Source organism: Camelus ferus, chromosome X (genome assembly GCF_009834535.1).
Source record: "Camelus ferus isolate YT-003-E chromosome X, BCGSAC_Cfer_1.0, whole genome shotgun sequence".
NCBI classification, from domain to species: domain Eukaryota; kingdom Metazoa; phylum Chordata; class Mammalia; order Artiodactyla; family Camelidae; genus Camelus; species Camelus ferus.
In genome coordinates, this window is record NC_045732.1 from 47802022 (window position 1) to 47822728 (window position 20707).

The window sequence follows — 20707 nt, forward strand, 5'->3', positions numbered from 1 at the left end:
CCACAAGGCTGCAGCACTTGCAGTGAGCAGCTGTGTGTGTGTGAGAGAGAGAGAGAAAGAGGAAAAGGGAGAGAGAGAGAGAAAGGGAGGGAGGGAGAGAGAGAGAGAGAGAGAGAGCGAGAGAAAGGATTTACAGTCGGACTCGTGGAAGGAGCCTTCTCATTGGCTGCCAAGGGTCCCGGTTCCAGTCTGTGCATCTCTGGGCTGCCAGCGCTGCCCTTCCCTGGGAAGACAAGGCAGGCAAGGGAGGGGAGAGTGGAGTGAGACTTCAGGTGTGTCTGACAAGGAGGCAGGTACGCCTAGTGGCTGCATTGGGCATGCAAGAGGCAGCTGGCTATGTTCGCTCCCAGTCTGCAGTGGCAGCCTTGTGCTCTGCCCAGATTTCCCCAGGTCTCAGGCAGGACTGGAGCCCAGAGTCCATTGGCAGCTGTCACTTACAGAACTGGATCCATCTCCCAGCAGAGCGGGGTGCTGTGTCACTTAGAATTCCTGGGGAGCACATTCCTTCACTGGTCCCTGTCACACTCCCGGATTAGACTCTGTTATTGGCCCCCCTCGCTCCTGTGAGCTTCTGCAGACGGAGCCGCGAGCTAGCGGCAGCAGAAATGACAGCACTAGGAACAGAAGCAGCCAGGGACTGTGAGAGCTGGCGAGACAGGTCCCCAAGGGCGCCCGTGCTGGCCCCGGCTGCAGAGGCAGATGCGGCGGGGGCCACACTCGGGGCTCGCTAGGGGTCTCCTGGAACCTGGGCTGCTCAACCTGAGTAGAGCACTAAGCAAGGGGGAGGGGGAAGGGAGGGGGAGAGAGAGAGGAAGGGAGGGAGAGAGGGAGGGAGAGAGAGGGAGAGAGGGGGAGAGAGAGGTTGGGAGAAGCTCCTAGCAGGCTCTAGTCCAAGTGAGAGGGTCAGGTCTGGACAATTGTGTGCCAGGGGCACAAGTGGGATTTGGATGAGCTATGTGTGTGAGAAGCAAAGCTGAGGTGATGTAAGCACCTGGGGAGGAGCACAGGCAGAGGAGGAGGAGGGAGGGAGGAGGGGGAGGAGGAGGAGGAGGAGGAAAAGAAGGAGGAGGAGGAGGAGGAGGAGGCGGCGGCGGCAGCCACGGGGCGGCTGCCAGTCCAGAACAGAATGATGGGCAACTCTCACCACAAGCAACCGAGGAGTAAGAGCCAAAGCAGGATGCATTCAGCAACAGGTACTCTCTTCCCTTCCCTCCTTTTTTCCGGGGCCCCTGCAGCCAGGGCCTCCCCAGCTGCAGCCGCGCGGGGGCCCCTGACCCTTGGCGTGACTTTCAGGGGCTGGCAGGGGGCGGGGAGAGAGCCCGAGGGAGATGCCGGTGAACTCCCCGCTCTCCTGCTCCCGCGCCAGCCTGAATTGCATAAGTCAGAGCTCCCCAAGCTGGCAGGGGCCGGCCTCTTCGCCAGCAAGCCCGTGTAGCCTCTGGAGGGGAGCTGGAGCGTCAGGGAAGTGAGCAACGTGCCGTGGACTGAAGTTTATTGCTAGGACTGTGCTTTCTGTCTGCATCCAGTAGGCAGAGACCTGGAACCATGCAGGGCTTAGCCTTTCCGAGCCTCCTTTGTTATTCAAACCTTCATCTCCCTCAGCCGCCCGCACCCAGCACGGTACACCTACACCTCTCCTGGCTCTACCTCCTATGCTGCATGCACCGAATGATCCAGATGAATCTGTTTCTTGCTGTGTAATGCCCTGCCCCCATCTCCCGCCCCAGCCCCGGCAGGGAGCTCTCCTCACCTCACGTGCCAGCTTTGAGCTTGTTGCCCTCCTACCCTGGGCGTGCCCTGCTTCGCCCCCAGTCCCTCTCCAGACGAGGACTCGAGGGTGCTGGCATAGATCCCCTCAACGACCCCTTTCTGGATGCTGACAGTGTGGAAATCCTGGAGACGGGATCTGGAGACAACTTTTCCTAGCCTGCCATCTCAGGCAGGGCAGGAGCAACGTGGATGCAACTTCTCTCGTCCCATTCGCCCCCACCAACTCTTTTCCCTTCTGCTTACCCCATGGTCACTGGGAAGCACCTGCCACTGCCACTGCCGCTTCAGATCAGGCCACAGACACTAGGGCCAGGGGGTACCTTCCTTGACCTCCTCCCTCTGTCTTGATAGTGTCCCCGCCTCTTCCTTCTCAGCATCCCTCCTCACAAAGAAGCCTGTGGTTTTCCCTCTGTACCTGTCTGGGAGGCCCTCATCTACTGTTCAGGCCAGTGGGAAGGAAGGGAAAGTTTTTGCCAAGTTTAACTCAAGTTTACAATAAGACAACCACAAATAGACTGGTGTCTTGCTGAAAGTCTGCTGTGCTCGGTCCCAGAGGGTTGCCTTTGCCTTCTCCTGGGGACTCGGCTGGCCATCTGGTTGAGGGGAGTTGTCCATCCAGTCCTAGGGGCAGCCCTAGAATGGGGGTCTCACAGGGTGTAGCAGGGAGGGAAGCTACAGACAAATGACTCGAGATGTGCCAACAGGCAGGGTGACTACCACTGGGGCCCACCTGTCAAAGCAGGGCCTGTTTTGGCCTCCTGGGTGGGCTAAATTGGGGCCCCTATGGTGGACTGAGCCAATGGCAAAAGTTCTGGGCATTGAAGTTTCTTTGGAATCTTCTGGGTTCACACTAGCTACCATTAGGTGAATGGCCCAACCATCACCTCATAGCATCTTGCCTCTGCCAGAGAGCTGGAGGCTCAGGACCTGCTGGTCTTAAATAGTGATGCTCTGTACAGCCCAGTGCAGGAGCTCAAGGATAACTTTTATGTAGCACAGAACTACTGGTGTTACAGCTTGGGATGGTTATGAGCCGCCATTTCATTTCTTAGAAATTGCTTTGCATCTTCAATGCCAGCTCCAATCCACGGTCATCCTGGAGGCAGTAACTCCTGGACCAGCTTCTGGTTGCCTGAGGAAGTCATCTCAGGACCACATCTTCCTCTCTCTCACTCCACCTCCTGCCCTCGCCTTCCCCCAGCACTGCTCCTGCAGGCTCGCCATCCCTAGAGGCAGTCCTGGAAGCCTTAGTTGAACACTCACTCCCACTGAGCTAACTAGAGAAAGGCTGGTTAGCCTCCCAACCCCAGGCTGCCCACAGACTGGTCAAGGAGAGGATTTGAGTACAGGAAATAGGCAGTAAATGGTCTAAGGGAGGAGGTGAGGCCCTGACCACGGGAGGTGGTCTATCCTGAGGTCACCAGGAAAGGCTTTGTGGAGAAAGAAAGAACTTCTTCCATTGCCCACCCTTACATGCAAATGTCCTTTCCTCTGAGCCGTCTCAGCCCTGTCTCCTCTTACTCTGTGCCTTCCCCTCTGGCAGTCAAGGCCCCACCCAGAGACCACCTCCAGAGGCTTGGCCTCCAAATTTCTACCTCCAGCTCAAACTGACATAGTCAACTGCCTCATCTCTACCTGAATATCACACAAGGACCTCACACTCAGCTGAGCACATCTACCCCTGCAGGGAAGCTCCCCTTTCTCCTTTCCATCTTCTCTTGATGATACCACCATCTCTCTAGATACCCAAACTAGAAACTTGGGAGTCATCCTTCACTCCTCTGTCTCCGTTACCTCACACAATTTCCACTCATCCACCCATCCATCCATCCACCCATTCACCCACCTATCCACCCACCCATCTGTCCACTCAACCATCCATTCATCCATCCAACCACCCATCCATCCATCCATCCATCTATTCAACAAGTATTTATTGTTGAGTCTTCCTCTGAAACCTGACAGTCCCTCCTCTTCTCCCATTAACAGTATCTGAGTCCAGGCCTTTGTTATCTCTGGCCTGTTCCAGAACTAGCCTCCCTGCCTCCACATTTGCCTTTCTCCCAGATCTGGCCCTGCATTCCTTTGCTATGAACCCAAGCCTTGCTAATTGGACGAAGGGAGATCAGGATTGCACCCAATGCATGCCCTGCATATCCTAGGTGGCCCAGGGGATCATTTGCAGGTGGTATAGATGAAATCTTTTTTTTTTTTTTTTTTTTTGCTTTTCAGAGTTCTGTATATATTTTAATGTATATGAGGAAAAAATCTAACTGGTAAATCCAACCCGTGGTTTCTCATATATTTTTTTATTAGAGCAAGATCAAATGTTTTTAAAGTGAATCTTTTTCAATGAAATGGCTAAGTAAATAGTAGTAGAGGTGGTGCATGGAAATGGAAAAAGTTAAGAATGTGAAACATGATTGCCTGAGGTTTGGGAACACCAGTGCCTAGAGTAAAGTTTATGTTCCTTAGTACACCTTAGAGACCTTCCATGATCGGCCCCACCTACTTCTCCAGCCTTAACTCTGTAACTTCCTGTTGAACTTGACCATCCAGCCATCTTGAATGACTAGTGGTTTTCCAAATGCACCATGCCCATTCCACACTTCCATGCTTTCACAAGTGTACTTTCCTCTGCCTAGGCCCCTGCCTCTAATCCCCTATCTTCTCTCGGCAATTTCCTATTTATCCTTCAAAACCATGATTGGGTGTCACCTCTTCTTTGAAGCTTTGCCTGAATGACCTCTTTCCTCCGTACAAAATCAGCAGAGTTCATCCTTCCCTCCTCCGTATTAATTTGGTACCTTGTACATAAGTTTATCATTGCTGGCATTATCTCTTTTTTTTTTCCAATGTGCTTTTCATCTGTCTTTTTTTAAATAAAGACTTTCATTTTGAAGAGCAGTTTTAGGTTCACAGCAAAATTGAAGAGAAAGTATAGAGATTTCCCACATGCCTCCTGACCCTACACACACATAGTCCCCCTGGTGATCCACACCCCCAACCAGAGTGGTGCATTTGTTAGAATTGATAAACCTACACTAACACATCATTATCACCCAAAGTCTGCAGTTTACATTATGGTTCACTCTTGGTGTTGTGCATTCTATGGGTTGGGACAAATGTATAATGACATGGATTCATCATTATGGTATCATTCAGGGTATTTTCATTGCTGTAAGAATCCTCTGTGCTCCAACTATTCATCTCTCCCCCTCCCACACCAACCCCTCTAGCAACCAATGATCCTTTTAATATTAACATACTTTTTCCTTTTCCAGAATGTTATATGGTTGGAATCATACAGTATGTAGCCTTTTTAGATTGACTTCCTTCAGGCATTGTCATTTTTATGGTTGTTTATTAAATGCTTATCTGCCCTAGTAAAATGTGAGCTTTTCGAAGGCAAGAGCTAAAATGTGTTTCCTAAAGGGTAGGGAAGAGCCATTGACCAAGCCTTGGAAAGCTTGGGTTCTGACCTCTCTTGCCTGTGAACAAGCGGGGTGATCTTAGGCAAGTCATTCACCTCCACTACCTCCATTCTTCAGCTATAAAAAGCTACAAATCCTTTAAGGGGATCCTTAGCACACTACCCCATCCCACCCCTGCCAAGGGGGCTTGGGAGTATGTGGTGTAAGATATTAGAAAAGCTTTTAGAAAGTAGAGATTGCTTTTCAAGTGAAATAGGAGTGATTATGATTGCAGATGGGGAACACCTTGGCTCTTGACTTAGAATGGAACTATGAGTGACCTTGGCATGTTCAGGGGGCCATGGTGTAGCCAGTGCAGCTGCAAAGCAGGTGGAGGTGGAGGTGCAGGTGGAGGTGGAGGTGGGGGCGGGGTGGTCACAGCATGTGAAAGCCCAACATGACCTTGGAGCATAGGTTGCTTTGACACTGGGAAGACCTGTCTACCAGGCTTGGGAGTTAGAATTGATTTCTCATTAATGGTCACACCTGCTTTGTAAGTGTAGCCCTGTTGCCCTGTGAATCTGTATGGGGTCGGGAGAGATACGTGCTAGCACTACTGTAACTACACAGCATGTGCATCACTGTGCACATATGAACCATCTCTTTGAACCAGTATCCCACAGAGACAAGAAAGGGAACTACTGTCACACACCTATTTTATGCCAGCACTTTTCACCTACAGCTTTCCTTAACACTCAGAACAACCTCCAGGCAAGGATTGTTGATACCATTTTACAGAGGAGGAAACTGAGATTCAGGGGAAGAGCTGCCCCCATGGTCTGATAACAAGGAAGTGGCAGAGCCTGATTTGAGGCCGAGTCTGTCTGATGGTCAAGCTCGTGCCTGTTGCACCATGCCACGTGCTTTTCAGCATCTCTGCATCTGTAGCAGGAGTTAGTAACCCTGGAGACTGGGTGTGGTGAAAGGAGGGTTCTGTGGTTCTGTTCTGGGAGGGCCAGCAGATCTCTATAGCAACTAGGACTGCAATTCTCAGCCTTGGAGAAGTCCTACTGTATGTCTGTCTGATGACGCGTTTGTGTTGTTGGAATAATTGAACTCATTGGAGGCTCCATGTTGGGTCCAGAAACTAGAGCTGAGGATTCCTGACTTAGCAAGAAAGAGGAGGGATTCTTGAATTTCAGGCCAAATCAGGTGTTGAGAGGGGCTTCAGATGCAGAGACAACTGGTATCATGCTGCTTCCCAATCCCTCTCCACACCAGCACTATGAGCAAGGTGACCTGTGCTTCCAGGTGAAAATAAGTCCATCATTCTCTGGACCACACAATGAAGAAGTCATCCCATTGCATTTGCATGGCATTTTCATAGTTGACCCGGCTCTGGCATATTCACGAGCTTATGGAATTCTCACAAGCCTTGATTTCAGTATGATGGACACTAAAGTGGCAGAGACTTATAAGAGAGTCAAGTGGCCTCTATTCCCCTGGGGGCCCTCCTCCCAAAGGTATATTTCCTAACCCAAGTTCATGAGCCCATTGGAAGGTATGGAAGAAGTTGAAACTTTAGGCCACCCAACAAAATATTTCCCAGTGCTCCTCACCTCCCACACCTGAGAGATGTGTTGGAGGTAGAGGCATAGGCCCTGGGCTTGACGCCAGTCCCAAGGGATGCTCCTACATCTCTTGGGTCAGAACTAGAAGGAAGTAAAAAGCGGGTATGAAAAGTACAATGATGGAGGAGGAAAATAGCTCAGGGGTAGAGCACACGCTTAGCATGCTTGAGGTGCTGGGTTCAATCCCCAGTACCTCCATTAAAAAAAAACTACAGGGGGAGGGTATAGCTCAGTGGTAGAGTGCATGCCTAACATGGGTTCAATCCCCAGTACTTCCATCTTAATAAAAACATACATACATACATACACCTAATTACCTCCCCCCAACAGCAACAACAAAAAGAAAAGTACAGTGACCACCCTACTGTCAAATAATAGGTGAATGACCAAGTCAATCTGATGCAGCCAACGTCACTGAAGTGCGATGGAGCCGCTAAAGAGCTAATTATGAAGACAGTTGAGCAACATGGACAATGCTCATAATAAAGTATAACATATAAAAGACACAGTATCAAATTTTATCCAGGCTGCTCTACAAACCCTGTAAAAAGCATGTCTGCACATGAGTGAGGACTGGAAGGGAATTTGTGGAAAAAGCAAAACTTGATTTATTGTGGGTGGCAGGCTTCTTGGCGAATTTTTCTTTCCCTTAGACTTCCATTAATGTTGTTATAATGTTGTTTGGGCAAAGAAAAATAAAAACCACTAACATATAGAACAATGACACTGGCAAATCATTCTGTCGAGCCAAAAGACCAAATTATATAATTTCTCTGAGCCAGCAAACACCCTTGAAGGACATAAATGCAGAAGTAGGAGCCTCATTTTTGGAAAGAGGCAGCCACAGGGAATAGGAAAGTGTCTGGATTTCTTTTTTTTTTAATAGAGGTATTGGGATTGAACCCAGGATCTTGTGCATGCTAAGCACACACTCTACCTATACCCTCCCCAAGTGTGTGGACATAGTGTGGAAGCCTCTGGTTTGAGTCCAAGACCTGATTCTTACTTAAGGTCTTTGGAGGAAGTTATTTCACTCCTATATCCTCAGTTTCTCCATTTGCCATGTGAGGATACTAATAATCACCACCACCACCTTACTTGGTGGTGAGGAGTAAATGATATAGGATGTTTTAAAGGGCTTTTTGTCAGGTGCAAAATGCCACACAGTGTAAAGCCTCATCATGGTGGAGATACAAAAACTTGGAGACAGAAGTCATAGGTACTGTTTGTCACTGTCCCACATCAGTTGACAACAAAGCCAGGCTGGGACTATGCTGCTGGGTGGTTTCAGGTGTGTCCTCTGAGCATGGGAGGCTAGTGAAATTTGATGAAGTGAAACTTTCTGGTTTTAGCCATGGTTGGGGAATATCTGGGGCAAGGTTGTATTTCTCTTCTAAAATGTTTAAAATTCATTGGAGAAATTAGAATAATTGATTAAAAAAATGTGGTGAAGACTTCTACAGATGCTTGGGTTCTCAGCCAGACTTGACCACGTACTAGCTACAGGCCTTTGGGCAAGTGACCTGAGCTCTTGGAGTCTCAGTTGCCTCTTTGCTCTGGTAGGGCTCTGGTAGGACTCATAGTGCCTACTTCATAGGGTGGTTGTGAGGATGAAACAAGGTGGAGCCCCGGCACATTGTAAGCAAGGAGCACACGTGTGCTGCCTTCAATACTGCCTGCAACTGTCAGAGTAGACGGAGTCTCTATGGATCACCTGATTCTGAGCTTCTCAACGGGCATGTGGAGGGAGCCTTGGGGGAGTACAACATGTATATATTATTTTTACATGTCAACATTGAAAAGTCTTCCTTGGGAGAAGTAGAATTTTTGTCTATCATGATGGAACCCAGGTATTTTTTCTGGGGGCTGGGAGGGAGGTAGTTAAGTTTGTTTGTTTGTTTGTTTGTTTGTTTGTTTGTTTGAAGGAGGTAATGAGGATTGAACCCAGGACCTCGTGCGTGCTAAGTATGCACTCTACCACTGAGCTATACCCTCCCCACCTTGCCCCGGTATTTTAATAAAGGTTAGATGTGGCTCTTGGAAACCACTCATCTCCCACAAACCTTTCACTTTATAGACCCACAGAAGAGAGATGTGCCCATGGTTACCCCGTCACAGTCCAGCTGCTCTCCCCTCGCCCCCACGCTGCTGTCACCACTGCCCCAGGGTTGTCCTCATATCCTCTAGGATGTCCTCATCATCATGGTGGGGACACCCTGTGCCACGTGGCTACGGCCATATGACCATTATCAAGCTGGGAGAAACCAGGCAAGGCTCTGACATGGAGAAGAAGCAAAAATGATGCTTGAGATGACAAGGAAAGAGGTCCCTGGTAGAGGGTCCTGTACGCTGATAGGTCAGCCCTGCGTCACCCACCTACAGGACTTGCAAACAATCTGGGCTCCCATGGCCTCTTAACTGCCATCTGCATCCCTGTGGAGTAAATGGTCTTTGATGAAACCTTCATGTCTCTCAGCAGCAGATTTTCTATTTTAAAAAGTCAATCTCCTGTCAGATTCTCAAAAAGCACAGATGGAGGAGTGTGGGGTCCTAGAAGCCGGATGAGGCTCCCAATTGCTCCCTGCCATCCAGGTGGAGTGTCTTCTCTGAGTCTGGTTTCTGGCATTGGGGACGGTGGCACTGAGCCACCTCTGTGAGTTTCTTTGGTGGAATTTGTAGACCTGGAGGTCAGGGTTGGAGGGGTAGGGTTGCTGGTTAGGCCCTTTAGGCTTGCCTCGGAGAAGATGTGCCCCACTCCCATGCCACACATGGAGATAAAAGGCACGTGCCAAGTCTAGCACATTGTTCCTTTGACGTATTCTCACCTACCCAGCAGCCTGGGACCTTGCTCCTGTTTTGGGGACTTGGTTGTGGGGGCCCGGCTTCTGGGATTTCTGACTTCTGTGGCTTAGCTCCTCACGCTTCGGCCCTTGCTTTCATTGCTGGACACTGATGCTTCCACTGTCTCCTTTCCCAGACTCTTGACTACCCCTGCCCCTGCACCATGACAGACTTCCTGGACATCTACCCCAACCTTCAGTTCCCTCACCAGCTCCTTCCTATTCTCTGGGTGCTTTGGGGCCTGGCTTGGGGATAAGGGCTGTCTGCTCAGGGTAAAGACCAAAAGCAGAAAGGTGACGATCTCTTTTGGTGGCCACCCAAGCCAGGGTCTTGATTAAGAGAGCTGAAGGTCGCACTCCAACCTCTTCCCCCACTGCCGCCAAATGAAGTGCGTGGTGTGGAAACTGACACACACCAATCATTTCCCCAACCAGGGGCCACTGTTTGCCCTGACTCCAGCCAAAAGAACTCAATAACCTTAGCTGGGGGGAACAAAAGACAAATATCGGCAGAGACTGTAATAGTGGAGTCTTCCCAACCCAAATGGCATGGCTCTGGTCATGTGCGGTGGCAGCTGCCATCATGGCAGCAGCAGCCAGTGCCAGCCAACAGGAGCCTGGTAAGAAGTGGCTGCCGGGGGTAGGGAGGATGACAGACTCCAGCCTGTGCGTGGCAGGCCAGGGATGAGAGCCGATGAGAGACCAAACCAAGGGCAGAACCACTGACTTTTTGAATGGAGGCCCTCCTGAGCCTTAGGTGGATGTCCGGGAGAGATAATAGAAGACACAGGCCAGCCCCAGCATAGCTTCTACCAAACTAGGCAGCATTCTGAGCACTTTGCAGATATTAATTCATTGGATCCACACAACAACCTGATGGTATAAGTACCTTTATTATCTTCTAAAGGGGATATACAGTTTAGAAACTAAATTATATAGCTAATCTATAGATTGGAAACTGAGACTCAGAGAGGTTGAGTAACTTGCCCAAGGTCACACCAGTGAGACTGGGATTCGAGTCTAGGCAACAGAGCTCCCGAATCCGTTCACTACTCTAAGCTATCAACATGAGGGAGCTAAGACAGTCAGGCTGCCTTTGCCTTCCACCCACCAGCTGGGCTAAGACTGGACTTCAGTCTCTACCAAGAACTATTGCAAGGGTTCTAACCTGGGGAGATTTAAAACACTATCAGTGCCTGGGCTCCACCCCTGAGAAATTCTGGTTTAATTGGTCTGGGATGAAGTCCAGCCCACAGGGGCTGTAGAGGGTAGGTTGAGCAGCAATTTTGGTGGAAACTCCTCAACTTAAAAACAGCATCCAGGGGAAGGGTATAGCTCAGTGGTAGAGTGAAAGCTTAGCATGCATGAGGTCCTGGGTTCAATCCTCAGTACCTCCACTAGAAAATAAATAAATAAATAAACCTAATTACCTCCCCCCACAAGCGCAAAAAAAAAAAAAAAAGGATGTATTGTACAGCACAGGGAATATAGCCAATATTTTGTAATAATTGTAAATGGAAAGTAACCTTTAAAATTGTATAAAAATTTAAAATTAAAGGAAAAAGAAAAGGAAAAAAACCCACACAGTATCTCTCCCATCCTGACAAACATCTAACTACCAGCCATACATAATTCTGCTTCTCCCTCCAGCTGTGGCCCTCTTTCTTTCCTCTCTAACCACAGCCAGACTTCCTGAGAGTTGTCTCCCTTCCCCTCCTATTTCCCTCCTTAACCTGCTGCAGTCGGGCCTCTGGAAGCCAGCCTTGCCGAGGCCACCCTCTCGGTGTTGCACAGCGCACATTCACTGTTTGGGCCTCAGCCTACTTAAGTTCTTGAATGCAGTGGGTGATGTCCATGGATCCTTGCTCCTAGAAGCTAACCCTCTCCCAGCCTTCGAGGCATGAGGCATTCTCCTTGTCTGGAAATTTCATGTCAGTCTTTTTAGATGGCTTTTTGTTCCAAGCCACACAAATTTATTTTGAGGGTGGGGCCTCCAGAGACCCACAGCCCAGCTCCTGCCCTGGAGGAGTTGAGAGTCTTGTCGGTACAGGAGGTGCTTAGCATCCTCTAGGTGACCAGGTGGTTCCTCCAGGGGAGGTCCCCAGCTCCTTCCCTCAAGTTGCTTTCCTGTACCTCTGCACCTCTGGCAAAAAAATGGGAAAGAGAACACAGCTCCAGGTAGGTCTTTTCACTCTATGAGCAAGAACTTGTGATGCCTCTCTAACAATTAGAAGACAGTTACTGGGACAAGGCACGGGCCATCTACCTGTGCTTTTTGCCAGTGCGATCATGAAGTCCCTCTGTAACAAGCTTCTGGCACACACTGCTTGTTTCCCGGGCCCTTGTCTTTCTAAACACACAGAAACAAATTTGAATGAGATAGGTTTTCAAAGTTTTAAAGCCAGCAATTCTCTCATGCTTTGTGCCCTTGGAAATAAACTTTGCTAGAATCTGCAAATCTGATTCTAGAAGGCTGGCAGGGTGGAGGTGGAAGAAGCAGGGAGGAAGGTCAGCAGGGTTCTCCACCTGATGCCATGGAGAGCAAAGTCGGACTCTGAGCCTCACTGTTTTCTGGCTGTTGGACCTTGGGAAAGCCCCTTTCCCTCTCAGCTTCCTTCCCCATTACTGGGACTCATCATCATTAGCTCCTCTGTCTGTGGCGAGGATGCTGGGAGATGACCCTCTGTGTGCTGTAGGCATGATCCTCTGCCAGAGTAGGCACTCACAAGGACTTGGGGAAACTAATTTTTTTAAATTGAAGTATAGTTGATTTACAGTGTTGTGTTAGTTTCAGGTGTACAGCAAAGTGAGTCAGTTATACATACACATATATATCCTTTTTCAGATTCTTTTCCACTATAGTCTATTACAAGATATTGAATATTCCCTGTGCTATACAGTAGGTCTTTGTTGTTTATGTATTTTATGTACAGTAGTGTATATCTGTTAATCCCAAACTCCTCATTTATCCCTCTTGGGGGAACTGAATTGAACTGCATTCAGCCATAGTGCACAGACTTGTTCCAGGCCAAGAGAGAAAGAGTGTGTGTGTGTGTGTGTGTGCGCGCGCGCGTGTGCAAGAGAGACTTGCAAAAAACAAGGCCTATCTCTCTGCACGGCTCTCCTCTGGGAAGGAAGGGGCCCGCACGGTGACAATAGAGCAAGGGCGCTGACTCAGACAGCCAGTTCCTGCTCATTTCCCCTCGCCGCAGGACAGCAGCCGAGTGGGAGGTCAGCCCTCTGTGGGGCTCAGATTCGGGCTTTTGGCCGAGAACTTTTCCTTGAGAAAGACAAGACCGACTCACAGACAGGGCCCGTTGTGACAGGACAGACTGGACCGGTGTGGCTGTGGGCAGGCAAGTGAGGGCAGTGGGGAGTGGAAAAGGAGAGAGAGGAAATTCACTTTTTGAATCCTGTATCACTTGCCCTGGGCTGGGCCGCCTAGGAACAACTTTACAGGCAACGGAGCATGTGACCAATGGGGCCAAACTGACCCAGCAAGGGTGCTGGGAAACGGGGTTCAGGAAGAGTCCCTGGGCGCCTGCCAAGGAGCCTGGGGACAGGGTTCAGAACAGCGTGGAGCCCCTGGGCTCCCTGCCCCCAGTGTGGACCCACCACTCGCTTCTCCCTTGCATGAGGAGTTGCTGGATGTGGCGTCTCGGACATCCACACTGCTAGGATGGAGAGAGCTGAGGCTGTCACCCTCTTCTGGAGCCGGGGAGGTGAGTCTTCGGTGGGAGCAGGGTCACGTGCTCAGCAGAGGGGAGATGGGGGAAGCATCGGGGCTCACTGAGGGGGAGGGTCATGGGCTGGCAGCCTGAGCTGCTTAGGGGAAAGCAGGTTCCCTTAGAACTAGAAACGTGCGACCATTCAGAGGGGCAGGACAGCCACTTGGCAGAGGGGCTATAAAAGGAATTCAAAATTGGGTGGCTCTGGAGGAGGAGAGGGTGGATGTGATCACATCCCAACCCTGATAATCTGGGATTCTAGAGGGATGAGAAAAGTGACTGGAGAATTGTGTGTATGTAAGAAATACTGTATCTTATTTTCTAGAAGTTGACTTAACATCCTCTCTGAGGCCTTGTCTCTTGGATGGTGGAAAGTACCGTCTCAGTCAGTCTTGGGGCTTTACCTGGACTCTGGCTAAAATGTTGATTTTTTTTTTTTTGCAATACCAAAGTATTGGGACAGGGCAGGGAAGGGGTGCCTATCACTGGACATCCGTCCACACAGGTTACTACCCAGGGACCAAGTGCATTCTAAACGCAGTTCAAGCCAGACTTCCTGGCAGGAGTGTGGAGTCAAGTTCAGGGTCCTGAGCCACACCAAGGCTTGTGTGAAAAGGATGAGCCGCGATGGGGGAGGTGACACTGCAGTTGCCTGCTCTTGAAAATGTACTAGAAGCTCCAGTTCCGGCTGCAGAAGGCACTGGCAGGGCAGATCATGAGGCCATACTATGTCTCGGGGTTCGAGCTGGTCCTCTGGGGCAGGAGTATACTCAAAAGGAGTTTAGGAGCTAAAGGAGTTGGAAAAACTGCAAACGGAATACTGTGAGGATGATGTGCTGTCTGGCAAGGAGAAGAAACAGGAAAGTGGTCTCTGGTCTTCAGGTCTTTGAGGAGCTATCACAGGGTGAAGGGCATAGATGGGGTCTGAGCGGGGCTTAGGAGGCAGAACTGGGACCTGTGGACAAGGAGAAACTTTCCAACAGACCCTCCACAGGCTGCCTTGCAAAGGAGGGAGGCGTCTGGGTGTCTGTCACAGGGCGAGGGAGTAGACAAGGGCAAGTGGGAGCTGGTTTTCCTCTTCCTAGGAGGGAGGGAGGCACCATGGGCATCTGGGCTGCAGGTCCGGCCCCATCCTGCACTGGGCTCCCTCCTCCCAGCTCTCTGGTCCGGCATCGCCCTCGCCCTGCCTCCCGCTCGACTGTCTGCTTCTACTCTTGCCCTGCCCTTTCCAGTCCATTCTCCACTCTGCAGCCAGAGTGCACTCTTATAAAACAGCCCCAGCAGCTCAGAAATCCTCCAATGGCTGCCCACCGCCCATTGGTGAAAGACCAGATTTATTTCTCTTCTTGATTGCCTCCTTGCTATTCTCTAAAAACAGAGCAGAGATAAGATCATTTCTCACTCTTAACACAGCTCTGACATTTCATAAATCTATGTCCCAGACAGCTGGAAAGGGCTATATTTAACCTTCTGCCTTGTAGCTGGTTTTTTTTTTTTTTCTTTTTTTTTTTGCCGTGTAGCTTTTAATGGAGGGACTTGATTCAGGCACTGCCTTCTAATGCCACAGGAGACCAGCGCCTTTTCTTTGTTCTCTTTGAGGCCTGGGCCAGCCTTTCCTTGCAGCAGGTATAGGCCACTCACCCCAGAGCACCCACTCTCCCCTCAGTCTCTAGGTGAAGGAAGTCCCCATTCCACCCCCTGGACTAGACCCCCTCGGCTTTCTTGTCTGTAAATACTTGAAAGACTCCTTATGAATCCCATAGCTGGATGAGTGGGACAGCAGGTGAGCCCAAAAATAGGACAGATGACAGGGTCAGGAGGTGTGGGCTGGGGTAGGGCGGGGTAGGGAACCAGGAGAGAAGAAATGGTCTTGTCGGGGGTCTAGATGTGGCCATAGGAGGGGGAGAGGAAGGAATGCTAAGTATTGTGCTGGGCCCTGTATACAAAGCTCTGCATACACTGCTTTGTGTGGGTCTCATGGCAATCCTAGGAGGTAGATATTAGTATTACCCACATCATCTCCAATGAGGCGATGGGCTCAGAGCAGTTCAGTGACTTACCCAAAGTCAGACACAGCTAGAAGTGACAGAACTGGGTGGGTGGGTATAGCTCAGTGGTAGAGCGCGGGCTTAGCATGCACAAGGTCCTGGGTTCAATCTCAAGTACCAACATTTAAAAAGAAGGAAGGAAGGAAGAAAAGAAAGGAAGGAAGGAAGAGAGAGAGAGAGAGAGAGAGAGAGAGAGAGAGAGAGAGAGAGAGAGAGAGAGAGAAAGAGAAAGAAAGAAGAAAGAAAGAAAGAAGAAAGAAGAAAGAAAGAAAGAAAGAAAGAAAGAAAGAAAGAAAGAAAGAAAGAAAGAAAGAAAGAAAGAGACAGAACTAAGAAAGAAAGAGACAGAACTAGGATTGAGCCCAGGACTGTCAAACTCCAAAGCCTGGTGGTTTTGCCAGGTCCCAGGACACCCCTGACTGAGTAGGCACTGCCCTTTGGAGCAGCTCTGGTGTGCCGCTCTCCCTCATTTCCTTGGGTGTCTTTCGCAAATACTTGAGCCCCTTGCAAGCTCTCTCCATGCTGCCCACCACACAGGCCCCAGGCCCACCTCAGCCTCTGCCCAGAGCTGTGGAGCCCAGCCCAAGAAGTAGGGTCCTTTGATGGTGACCCTGAGTTCTCAGGCCTTGAATGGGCTGACTTCCCCCTACCTCTGCTTCCACATTCTATTCTCTTCTGCCCCGCAGATAGTAGCTACTGGGACCAGTAGTCTCACACAACAAGCTATATGATTCTTTCTTCTGTTTCTATCCCCTAGACCGCTAACGCTAACACCTCTGTGGCCTGAGACAAGTCATGTCCCTCCTCTGGTCCCAGTTTCCTCTGGCTGTAAAGTGGGAAGACAGGATACTCTGTAAGGGCCCTCCCAGTTCCAAGAGTCTGGGATGCCCAGGGTCCTGCCCTCACCCTGCTGCCTTCACTTGCACAATGTGGGGAACGAGTGGCCACAGGTACTGGTTTGGAAACCTTCCCCGAGCCAATAAAAGGGCAGCAACCTCACAGCAACTGGCCCAGAGCCAATGGACAAAGCAATCAACTGGTAACAACAAGCACATTTGTAGGGCACTTTATTGTTTACCATCCGCTCTCACAGTCAGCAGAGTGGTAGGGAGGGGAACTCCAAGGTGATCTTAATGGTACGTGGTACAGCCTTAAAGAACATTAAATTACATGGTGAGAAAATGATTCTCGATTCCCTCTCGTTTCAGCTTTCTGACTACATCAAGGAGAAAGTCTCAGTGTGATGCTATTCTTTCCCCTCTGTAATGCTTGCTAATCTTCTTTCCAAACAGAGCTAGAGTAGGCCTCGGGCTCAAAAACAATGACAGGCAATGATATCTCCGTAGAATTTAATTACTCTGTTCTGTGTCCATTGTATCCATTTTTACAGTTACTTTCTTTACGGCAAACGGTATCTCTTTTGTTTTGGTTTTCAGGAGCCATATAAAATTTCTTTTTATAGACATATATTTAAGTAAAAAAAAATTCATGTCGAGAAAAAGATGAAATGAATAGTAAATAGGGGTTCAATCCCCAGTATCTCCATCAATAAATAAATAAATAAACAAACAAACAAACCTAATTACCTCCCCCAAAAAATTCTTTTAAGTAAATAAACCTAATTAACCCCTTCCAAAAAGAAAAGCTTAAAAAAAAGAGAATGAGAAAAAAATTTTTTTTTAAATGAAGCAAGATTTTTTAAAAAAAAGTAAATAGAACCACCAGGGCCCAGATGTGGCAAAAGTCATGCCAGTGGTACCTAAATGGCTGACACTTGGGCAGCACTGGAACGTGGTATTCGTTTGGCACCAAGTTCCTCAACGTGACCTATAGGTCCCTGCACAGTCCTCCCTTGCTAGAGTCCCAGACTTCACTGTCCTTTACTCCCCTCCCTCCCACACCCTACACCCTTTCAAGCCTGCCAGCCTTTGCTCATGCTGTACCCTGTGTCTGAAGTGCCTCCCCCACATCCCTCATCCACACATCAAACCCTAACTCACCCTTCAAGACTCAGTTTAAGTGGTGCCTCCTCTAGGAAGCTTTCCTTCAGCCAAGCATTAGGTTCATTTGTTTCTCTATTATAGTGTTTCTCCCATGGCTCTCATTATTTTCTTCCAGGCTGATATCTTCCACCCTATTGGTTCCAAATGTATTTCATAAGAAAAACTTAGAGAGGGAGAAAGAGAGAGAAAGGATTAAAAACATAACTGTGAGTGAGGCCTGTGCATAGCCACTGGGCCCTGGAGACCATCACAGCTCCTGGGGTCACTTGGAATTGAGGCTTCCCAGATGCCAAGCCAGAGCCTACTCAGGCCACAAAGCCAGCCTGGGGACTGCCGCTGGGGGGCTGTTGCCGGCTGCATGTAGGAAGTTTATTGGGGTGCCTTTGGGAGCAACACCTGGGATCTAAGGGAAGAAGGCAGGGTTGGTCCGAGGGAGAGGTTGGGCTGTGACAGCTAATGACAGCCTCAGCTGGCCCTGTGAGGAGCTCTGGAGCTGGGTTGGCCCTTCAGAGCTGTTCTGAGTTAGGGTGAGGGGACCAGGCATTGACATCACTCCCTGTGGACCAGTCATTAGAGCAGGCTGTCCCCAGGGAGGGAGCACGGTTGTGGGTGAGGCAACACTGGGCTGAGGAGGCAGCTGGGCAATCCTCAAAGAAGACCGTCAGCCAACAGCACTCAGTCCTGGGGAGGCTGGAGCAGGCGGCATCACTGTGTCAAGACAGTGGCCTCATCTTACCCCTGGGGCTTCAGTGCTGGGCGTGGGCAGGGAGACTAGAGCAGTGATTTGAAGGGCAGGATGTAACTGTCAAGGGTTGGAGGGTACAGCTCAGTAGTAGAGTTTGTGCTTAGCATGCACAAGGTCCTGGGCTCAATACTGGCACCTCCATTAAATAAATAAATAAACCTAATTACCTCCCCCCATTAAAAAAGGAATAAAAAAAATTTTAATGAATGGTTGAGTATGATGTTCTAGGGACAGTGCTTAGATTCATGGAGGATACAGAGGCAAACAAGTCACAGGGAACTTATGGTATACTCGAGTTGACAGATATGTAAAAGAGACTATTCCAGAACAGTGTGGTAGGTGCTGCAATGTGTACCAAAGACCACGTTGCCACGGGGCTTTGTTCTTGTTTTTCTTGGAGAATTTATCTCACGACCTTTCTAACAACCCTCTAAGGCACGAATTCTTGTCCTCACTCTACACACGTGAAAACTGAGATCCAGGGATTTGCTCTCGACCTCACTGCCACTCAGATCCTCCAAACGGGCTGGCCCAAGGCTCGCTGGGTTGTCAGAGCCCCCAGCCCCTCTCCTAGCCAAGCGCAGTCCTTTGCAGCTTGCAAAGTGCTTATTCCACGTATTTCATCTTGTCACAGCCCTGTGAGGGAGGAAAATAGGGGGTGTCAGAAGAAAGTAGGTTTTTACCTTTATTTTCTTAACCTGCTTGGTATGCTTTCAGAAATAGATATATTCTGATCGTATTTATAACAGTGACACTCTTTTTTATTCTGGTTTTCTTTTTCCTACACGTTCTTAACCACCTGTGAAATTCTTCCATTCCCCTCATCTGTTCTTCCATATCTTGTCTCAAAAGTGAGAAAATTGTGATCAAAATCCAGTTCGTTCCTTTGAAACTGTGAGGAGGAAAATATATGTTTTTTTTAAATTTTCAATCTTACTCTAAAAGCCAAAACTTTCTTGGTTTGAAACATTAAAAATGGATGAAACCAAGAATACCTCTGATTTTGAGTGTGATTAATACTCTTGTAGAGATGTTTTATGGGGGATATTATATGGTTTGACTCAAAGGCCACTTAGAGGCAACTCAAAATCACCCTTGAGAATCTGGATCTCCCCAGGCTGTGCCCTCTCCCCTCCTATGTGCGCACCCTCCTCCTCCAATTCCAGGCTGAGTTTCTTTCTTCTCTTCATTCGCTGCCTTAAAGATTTCCTGTCAAATGCTGAGGAAGGCAAATTTTGAGGCTGTCCAAAAAGAATTCTAGCATCTCTCCCAATGGGTTCCACTGGGGTCTCTCCGGTGCCAGAGGTCACCTAAAGCGAAGCTTTTTGCTAGCGTTTTCCTAGCAGAAGCTATCGCACTGTAGCGAAACAACAGTTGCTCTATGCTCCAGAGGAGAGAAGTCTCTATGTGTTTCCGGTGAAAACAGAGATGTACACACTCTGTGTCCATGCCTAGTCTTGCGTGATTTCATTTGCCATTACTGTCACAGGACCATAATTAAAATTTCCCCTCTCTTTTTAACGACCAAAACACCACACTGGCCTCATGGGTTAAGCAAGGGAACCCTCATTTCTACTCATTTCCTTGACTACCTTGTATGGAGCTTGCAAAAGGCAAGAGTCAATTTTATGCTTTAAAGATTAGCAAGGTAAATAAATTGCCCTTATCAAAGAGTAACTTTCACAGAGTTAAAAACATGACTCTCATTGAAATATATAGTTATCGTGTATCAAAAACTTATTTAACTCGATGAAGGAACCAGCACTGTGGTAAAGCTGGTTTTTAAAAAGATATGAGAGTTTGGCAATTCCTCAAAAAGTTAAAAATAGAATTACCATGTGACCCAGAAATTCTCCTTCTAGGTTTATATCCAAAAGAATTGAAAATAGGGACTTGAACAGATACTTGTACATGAATGTTCATAACAGCATTATTAACAATAGCCAAACGGTTGAAATAACCCAAATGTCCATCAATGGACGAATGAACAAACAAAATATGATATATCCATACAAAGGAATGTTATCCATTCATAAAAGAGTAACATTCTAATTCATGCCACAGTATGGGTGAACCTTGAAGACATTGTGCTAAGCAAAAGAAGCCAAACACAAAAGAAATACTCTATGATTCCACATATGTAAAACATCTAGACTAGGCAAATTCATAGGGACAAAAAGTAGGCTGGAAGTTACCAGGGGCTGGGAAGAGGGGGAAAGGGAAATTATTGTTTAAGGTTTCTGTTTGGGGAGATGAAAAAATTTGGAAATGCACAGTGGTGATGATTGAACAACATTGTGAATATAATTAATGTCACTGAATTGTACACTTAAAATGATTAAAATGACAAAATTTTATTGAAGTATAATTGATTTACAATGTGTTAGGTATACAGCAAAGTGATTCAGTTATATATATATGTGTGTGTGTGTGTGTGTGTGTATATTCTTTTTCATATTCTTTTCATTATAGGCCATTACAAGGTATTGAATATAGTTCCCTGTGCTACACAGTAGGACCTTGTTTATC

At 48.4% G+C, this 20707-nt stretch overlaps 1 protein-coding gene across 10 annotated transcripts in view; it reads left to right on the forward strand.

Moving 5' to 3' along the window:
- NHSL2 (NHS like 2) overlaps nucleotides 1-20707 on the forward strand; it is a 241463-nt gene that overhangs the window by 150672 nt on the left and 70084 nt on the right. The window contains exon 1 of one of the 10 annotated variants that reach the window (XM_032475491.1): nucleotides 12599-13376. The exons of 8 other annotated variants lie outside the window; for them this stretch is intronic. Coding sequence is in view for 1 of the 2 variants with exons in the window: in XM_032475493.1 (XP_032331384.1) it covers nucleotides 13334-13376 (43 nt within the window). In the remaining variant the exon portion in view is untranslated. Of the gene's footprint in view, nucleotides 1-12598; nucleotides 13377-20707 lie in introns of those variants that run through there. One more of the 10 variants, XM_032475493.1, reaches the window with a different exon arrangement.